Source organism: Plasmodium fragile (genome assembly GCF_000956335.1).
Source record: "Plasmodium fragile strain nilgiri unplaced genomic scaffold supercont1.145, whole genome shotgun sequence".
Classification (NCBI taxonomy): Eukaryota; Apicomplexa; class Aconoidasida; order Haemosporida; family Plasmodiidae; genus Plasmodium; species Plasmodium fragile.
This window is the reverse complement of record NW_012192725.1, coordinates 13,348-21,488: the sequence shown is the minus strand read 5'-3', so window position 1 is coordinate 21,488 and position 8,141 is coordinate 13,348. Positions and strand designations below refer to the sequence as shown.

The following is an 8,141-nucleotide window of genomic DNA, read 5'->3' as shown; positions in this document are numbered from 1 at the left end:
ATGTCGAATTCCTGTGTTTTTATGTTTAGAAACACGCCCCGCTGGCACTTGCCCTGACTAATTAATCCAGTCGAAACTGTCTCCAGCTGTTTCATTGTCTCCCATGCATAATATACACCCATTTGACTTCTGCATGGAGATGCCAGCAATATGTACATAAATATATTTACTATGGCACACCGCACATATTCCTTCAGTTCATCATCATTAGTAACCACTGTATTCGCGCGCCCCATATTCCAACTGTTCTCATTCATAAAATATAATGCTCCTGTCATGAGTTTGCACATAAGTGTGTCTCCCACGTTAGCTACGACCGGGTTGTTTCCCTTGGGCGGATATGTGTAACCCCTGTTTGAACAATTAGCTGCATATAGCTCCACAATAGGATCGTCCAAATGTTTCATAAACTTCTTCAGTTGGTCCTCTATATCCTGCCATAAACTTCTCTGCATTGTGCATAAGGTACATATATGTGTGTGCATAATTGGCCACAGTAGCGGTCTCTGCCATATTCATATGTGCCCATTCCCTTGTACGTGCTGCACGTACTGTACCGTGCCATTGTATTATTAATATAGAATTAGTGCACGATCGGATGCGTACAATTATATATACAGGCATGTATACATACAATCATATATAGAGGCGGTTATAATTACACCGCCGTGGCAGGTCTTAATCTTAATAAATTACCGTATACTTCTCCGGTGTATTCACTAGTCCCCTATCCTTCACATACTGTACCAATATATTCGCTAACGCTGCCGCCATTGTCATGCATGATTATAACGTGGAAATCTGAATTACCCTTGAATCACTATAACGTGATACATATCCTGCAACAGTGCATCGCGCAGAAGTTGGTGTTTACGCTATAAATGCCTCCGTACCCCTGACGCATTAGCATCGGCCTAAATATAACTGTACGATCCACATGAAAAGAATGGGTATGTATGCGTTTATATAACCTATCCACACATATACAGTCCTGATACTTACACTAGGAATTGGGAGCATGGCAAGCGAAAATAATGAATAACAAGGAAAGTAAGAAGATAAATAAGAAAGAAATAAAACAAAGTAAAAAAAAAAAAAAAAAAGAAAAGACAAACAAAAAAAGGAGAGCAAACAAACAACATACGCTATAAATTCATAACAACCACGTCGTCTACACAATTGAGAGCAGGGTCTCTTCTCTCTCGTGCACACATGAACAATGTCGCCAAGTAGAGTAGAAACAGAAAAAAAAAAAACAAGGACTAAAAAGAAGAAAAAAAAAAAGTACTACTACACTACCGTACGCACGCAACGCGTCATGAATACCGCCCTTTGTACACCGATCTGCACTAAACGCCTGTCACACACACTGTGCTTGTGTGCGTACAACTAAAAACCGCAGTGTAACAACAACATCAATGCGTCTGCCGTCGTTGCCGTCCTTGCGGACCTTATGGCTCGCACAAAATATGTGTAGTCCTTCGTCCCCGTCCCCCGCTCTCTGGATCCCTCACTCGGACAATCGCCTTTACGCGGCCACGTGTGCTCGCACACAATAGCCGTGCTTACTCGGCCGCTTTGGTCGACGCGTTTGCTCGGAGAGACAATCTCTCCTGCTTCTTACACTGGGACAATGCTGCGTCGAATCGTTAACTCGGCTATTGCGTCGAATCGTTCTGACACTCGGCCGCGTGGGCTCGGAGAGACAATCTGTCCGCCGTACTTACACGCGGACCAGCCTTCGTCGAATCGTGGTTACACTTAGCCGCGTTGCTCGACGCGTTTGCGCGGACAGACAATCTCTCCTTATACTCGAATGCATATGCGCATTCTATATTAGTTCTACTCTACACCATTAGAATGCACTTGCTCAGCTTTTAATAATGAACTTCACATAAAGGAGAATACTACCCCGTCATATTATTCATTTAAAGCTACATTTTATATGCATGTAACCGGTACCACCGTGTCCCCATTGTTGTATTAATAGAAGTGGACTACACAGAAAAAGAACAAAACAAAGCAAAAGTAAAAAGAAAGCAACAGAAGTAAGCAGAACAGAGCAAAACAGAGCAGAACAGAGGAGAACAAAAAAAGAAGGTATGTAATAGTGCAAACAAGAAATATATTATGTATATCACATAATGAAGTAAAAGTGGTGTACGGTCAGCATGCGTTATGTCCCATGCATATGCGCCGTCATGCGAATGTCAGAGCGTGTCCAATAGAGCATCCACATATAACTCCCTATCCTGCATACTACTCTCGATTTCACATTGTTCGATTACGGACGCGAGAAGGAGCATCCATGTGTGAGCGGTTAACGGTTGTTTCATGTAAGGTTGCGGATGCAGTTGCGACCGCGGTACATCTCTCAGGCGTAGCCTCTGGTGTGCTGCCATGACTTTTTCCACTTCTAAGTCTTTCTCCGCTATAGGTACGTCGCCTTTGTCCGGCACTGTCTCCTCCTCTACACTGCTCAACAAATGTTTAAACCACTCCTCTTCACTGTATGTATCCGTCCGTTTATGCTTTCTTGCAATCCATTCTTTCCATGCATCCAATTGCGTGCTTTCCATGGTTGCGGCTGTCCTGTGCTCACTGGATGCTTCGTCTGCCACCATGTGTGCACGCAGGTATTGTTTCCAATCCGCTTTTAATTGCAAAAACCAGGGTTCGCCGCTACACGCCCGCAACATATATTTGTGGCGATCAATCCAGTTAATCCATTGGGTGCACGCCGACGTCTTGTCACCGTGGTCGGAAGGGCGATTTTGTTCATGGTGTAACTGTATGTTTTCCATACAACTCCAAGGATCGGGGTCGTGTTCATTCGGTGGGCAAGGGTGCGTTTGTAATTGTATAGTTTCCATACAACTCCATGAATCGGGGTCATGTGGTGGACAAGGGTCCGTCTGTGCGAAGTCAGTGTAGGAAACATTGATCCCTGGAAGATCTTGGTCTGAGGTGGACACATCTAAGATACTGTTATGCGTGTCCTGGTGCAAGTCACGCGCACACTCCTGCGCAAACGCCTTAACGAGTATCTGCAAATAGTCGTCTTTGACGTTTTCCCATACGGCCGCTTCACATTCGTTGAGCACTTCTAGATGTAGGTCGATGATGGTGCGTTTATGCACGCGTGGCGGGCGTTGTCCGCGTCGTACGGCAGCAGACGCAGGTTGCGTAACCATCGTGTACCCGTAATCGGGTGGTGGCGGCGCTCCTCGTTGTAGATGCGCCAATATGTCTTCGTCGAGTGGCGGTGACGGCACGTTACGAACGGTGCGATATGTTCGTCGTCGTTTAGCGAGGTACGCAAAGTACTACAAATAAAAGGAACGAGGACCATGAGGAAAATGCATTTGTTGGCATCATCATGTAAGGAAGCTCCGTAGAAACACACTCTTATGGTACATATTACGGATGAACATATACGGCGTCGCGTATTTACTTACCTTCCAAAGGGAATAACCAAGGAGGGCGACGGTGACGGCGGACAGGAAGAAGAGTACGGGAGTAGTGGCGGTAAGGACGGTGTCGGTTAGGTCCGGAACAGCGTAGTCCCCGGGCCCCCCGGAATTATCGGAGGCCTGAACTTCTAGGCTCGGTCTATGGCCTGTTCCATAATGTCCCCCTAAACCAGTACCGAGCGTTGGCATATCTAATGTGAACCCAAGGCCTCCACCTGCATGTATAATGCTGGAAGTGTTGTGCTTATCCTTATGGGAAGTAGAGGAGGAAGCCTGGGAACCTGGAGCAGTATCAGGTTCTGCGCCATCAGGGGGGGTGACACCACTAACAGAATCCCAGAAGTCACCGAAGGAATACAGTGCTGCAGTATCGGAGGGTTTAGTTGTAACCTTGTCATCTGTCTGCTGATCAGGACCATGTCCTCCTTCATTTGCATTAGTGTCCTTAGTGGCTGCAGGGGTAGTGTCCTGTGCATCAGGAGTTTCTGTCGCCTTCGGTATTTCTGTGGGTGTTGCGGGTTGATGTCCTGTATCGGACCCTGATGAGGTTACGCTGACTTCTGGTCCCTGTTCGGGTTCTGCTGGTACCTGGGTGTCCTGGGTACCTGTATTTGCTGTAGAGTCTTTACCTATAAGTTGGAACAAGCAGGAGAATGTGGATAAAACTGAATGTTTGAAGTGGATGGTTGGCGACACGATTCTCGTCGGTCCATGCGCTCATGGTTGGGGGGCCGCCGATCGGTTGACGAGACAGGGACGAGCATCGAGGCAGGGACGCGGATGAAAGGAGAGACGGGGGCAGGGTGGCACCCCGGGAAAAGACTCTGTCTCTCTCCAACTACACAACACAACACACACACAGTGTGTGCGTGTCTGTGTACGTCGACGTCTACCTCTACCGGCCGCTACCTCCCGCAGCGGCTTAGTCGCCGTCGCTCTGCCGCTCCTCATTCTCATTCGACATTTTGTTTCTGTCGCTTCGTTCTTTCTGTCCCTCTCTTTCCGGAAATTGTTGTGCGTTTTTTTTGTTTTTTTTTTCCGTCTCGCCCAATAGTGTACTCAGGGTACCGACAATAGCATATGGACCCCGTGGTGCACTTTTCTGTCGAGTTGGGTACTACCCGCCGGAGTCTCTGGACTATTACTACCTGAGCAATCCTTGGGGTCCGAAGAAGGGTCGAACGTGACAGACACACTTAAGATACCTTCCCCTACATCTCTCGTGTGGGATGCGCCTGCTGCAGGGCATGTTGGTTGCGACTTATCGTTACCTGCTCTCTCTGATCCGTCTGCTGGTGGTGGTGTTTCCACAACGTCCTCTGATCTTCCTACTGATACTGCTGGCCCAGGTGTGGAGGGTGTTGCAGTTTTCCCTGTTTCTGGTGTTGTTTCTTTTGGTGTCTGTTCTTCCGTTTGTCCTAACAATGACGGTAATATAGGAGCATATGTGTGTGTAACACGTGCCGCATGAATGGGGAGATGCAGGGGGCGCGCTCGGTGGACTGCGTACTCGGTGAACGTGGACTAGATGGTAGCCGTGCAACTTTTATCTGTCGCCGTCATCTCGTCGCCGCTCCATCCGTCGCGCTCCGCAACCGCTAGCACTGTGACGCCGCTACCGCTCCCGTCGTGGCCGCACATCTCGGCTCAACGAGGGAGATGAGCCGTGCTGTTCTGCTGTTCCGCCGTGTGCGCATTGTGGCCGTTGCGGTGTTGTGGTGGCATCCATACGGTCCCTAGAGGGCCGTAGTCGGTATCGGCCGTATGCTTCGTATTCGGCCGTGTGTTTACCTGTCAGTTTTTCAATTTCCCGTTCTACTGCTTCCTTCGCCTGCTCAAACACCTTTTCCGCTTTTTCTACTATCTCTTTGTCCAGTTTGTTCTTTTTGTCAATTCCTGGTGTGGTCAAAATCTTCTCGATAGGATCCCCTGCCTGTGCCCCATCATTAATATACTTTTGCCAATACTGGTTACAGGGCATTTGCGCCTCCAGTTGCTGTATTTCTGACAATATTTTTCCTTCTCTCATTAACCATTGTGCTATTTCCAAATTTACTGCTTGCGCATGGTGCTTATAGCCCTTATACCCACACATGGTACACTTACCGTGCACAACGGGACCCGTTAGGCCGCTCTGTTGTCCCGCTGTCTTTTCCCCCATTTTTTGCATTGCTTTATATGCATACTCGACACCTCTATACCATTTTTGCTGGCCCTTACAATACATGTTCCTCAATAAGTGCCCAAACGCGTGGGCCACCTCGCACCTGAGCGCCGCCTCTTTCTCATCCATATGTCCACCTGTGTGTTGTGTGTTATCACCATTTGCAAACCACAGTGCACCTGACATGAGTCGGCACCGCATCATATCCGCCACTGTCTGTGCCTTATGGTATTGACCAGACGTCATATCTTCCCAACCTATGTTATCACAGTTAGCACCGTAGCCGTCAAAGTCCTGATTATTTGCCTGCAAATATTTAATAAAATCATCCAACACCTTCTTCACCGGTTTCCATTGATCAGCCTATATTTTTTACATAAACATAAAGATACACTCATATGCACATTTCTCTTGGACTCTTCCTATCGCATGTAACCATACCCTCATATAACTATACACATCATGAATAAATTCCTCTTCCATCATTTATCTTCCCTGTTGCCTTTGTTCCTTTTCCATTCTTTGTTTACGTTTGCTTACAGTATACTGATGCGCCACGTACACTTCCTTATGCTTCCACTCCCACACTTTCTCCCCTTGACACTTGTCTCCTGGTTGTGTCGTCGTCGTTACCGGGCCCGGCTTCGCCGCTACTGGTTTGGCAGGAGGTACTGGTTTGGCAGGGCTGCCGTTGTCAACAGGTGCAGGTTTGGCCGGGGCGGGTTTCGCGGCGGCAGGGTTCACTGTGTCCTTCACTTTCTTGATCTGGTGCTTTATGTTCTTCTCTATTGCACATTTACCCCCGGGCAAGCGTCCTTTCTTCATTTCCTCTAACAACGTTGTCACCCGCAGATAGAGAGCACCTGCTGTCCAGTAGTTTATCTTGCCCATGAGCCAATCATCCTGCAGCACGTCCCCCGGCTCTGCATTACATGCTTCCTCACTATTCTGGTTTGTGTCTTGCTGTGGCCAAGCACACTTCTTCCCTGTGACGCGTGCACTTCCTGCGTGGCCTCCTGCCAAACCGCTCTTCCATTCGTCCAGCTTAGTCTTTATGCTTGGTCCAATACCACGTAATCCGAAGATGACTTCCCCATAATGCTGGCCCTCACACACCCCTGGCTCATATTGCTGTGTCCCTGTTGTAGTCGTTTTCTCCATTTCTTCCTTAACTTTCTTTATTACTTCCTGGTGGTCACTAGTTTGCCCATACACCTGTACTAAAACCTCACTCGCCAATATACATCTTAAGTATTCCTTAAACTTCTCTCCGGTTGTTTGCTGCATTCCTCTTTTTTTCCAATCGCGTGTTCTGGTCTGATAACTATATCCCTTTATGTATAGCATAAGGCTTGCAATTTCATGACACCTGCTCTTGCACATGGACTGCCCCGATGCCGTATATATACTTGCACAAATGCCAGCGTTCTCGCGCCTACGTTGGCTGATCGTTTTTGTTACGTCCGTGAAGATAGTAGCAACATCCTGCATTAATTGTTTCTGCGAGTAGAAGAATCCATGTATGCGTGTGTATATGCGGTATTCCGGTCTGCCCTTAAATTCGTCTACATTTAACCACACGTCGTTTCAGATGCATGCACTGTGCGTGCACTCTATCTGTGCGCAGCATACCTCCCGTACTTTACGACATTTATATAAATAGTCTATGCTCACACATACAGGTTCCAATTGCCCATGTATATATATTGCTCTCCAAACTGCACTATTGCTCTGCGTGCGGCATTTTGTGTACAATGGAACTTACCCAATATGTGTTCCCATCCGTTATTCCGTTGCTCTGTAGATAAGACTCCCATGAACATAGGAAATGCAGTATGTGCGTGTCAAAAAGCGTAGCCATATTGAACACTTTTTATTCCCCTTCTTAAAAAAAAAAGTAAGACTACTACTAGTACATACCGCTCAATAAAGCACAACAACAACAAAAAATATACACACACCCCGTTCTCCGTCACCCCGTCTCCGGGTCACCGCCTCTTCCGTCAACGCCTCTCCCGTCAACCCCTCTTGCGTCAACGGCTCTCCGTCACACCGTCTCCGTCAACGCCTCTTCCGTCAACGCCTCTGCGGTCACCCCGTCTCCGTGTACGATTCTCCGTCAACCAAGTCTCCGTCCACGCCTCTCCCGTGCACGCCTCTCCTTCAACGCCGTCTCCGTCACCCCTTCTTCGTCAACATTTTGCCGTCAACGCCTTCTCCGTCAACGCTTCTCCGTCAACGCCTCTCCGTCAACGCTTTCTCCGTCACACCACTGCTCCGTCAACGCCGCTTCCGTCAACGCCTCTCCGTGAACGCCTCTCCGTCACCGCGTTCTCCGTCAACCCCTCTTGCGTCAACGGCTCTCCGTCACACCGTCTGCGTCAACGCCTCTCCCGTCAACGCTTCTCCATCAACGCCTTCTCCGTCAACGCTTCTACCGTCAACGCTGCTGTCCGTCACCCCGTTGTCCGTCAACGCTTCTCCGTCACACCGTCTCCGTCACC

At 48.3% G+C, this 8,141-nt stretch overlaps 2 protein-coding genes across 2 annotated transcripts; both read right to left on the bottom strand.

Moving 5' to 3' along the window:
* Positions 1 to 185: 185 nt before the first annotated feature.
* Positions 186 to 455, bottom strand: AK88_05504 (uncharacterized protein; the record flags this gene model as incomplete). The annotated part of the gene is made up of 1 exon (XM_012483106.1): positions 186 to 455. A coding segment is annotated over one exon (270 nt), but the record flags the coding sequence as incomplete, so codon positions are not given.
* Positions 456 to 2,210: 1,755 nt separating this feature from the next.
* Positions 2,211 to 6,924, bottom strand: AK88_05503 (uncharacterized protein; the record flags this gene model as incomplete). Its single annotated transcript, XM_012483105.1, has 5 exons — positions 2,211 to 3,326; positions 3,459 to 4,102; positions 4,595 to 4,891; positions 5,265 to 6,000; positions 6,178 to 6,924. The coding sequence occupies 5 exons, from the start codon at positions 6,922 to 6,924 to the stop codon at positions 2,211 to 2,213; spliced, it is 3,540 nt and encodes a 1,179-aa protein (XP_012338528.1).
* Between the last annotated feature and the right edge of the window lie 1,217 nt (positions 6,925 to 8,141).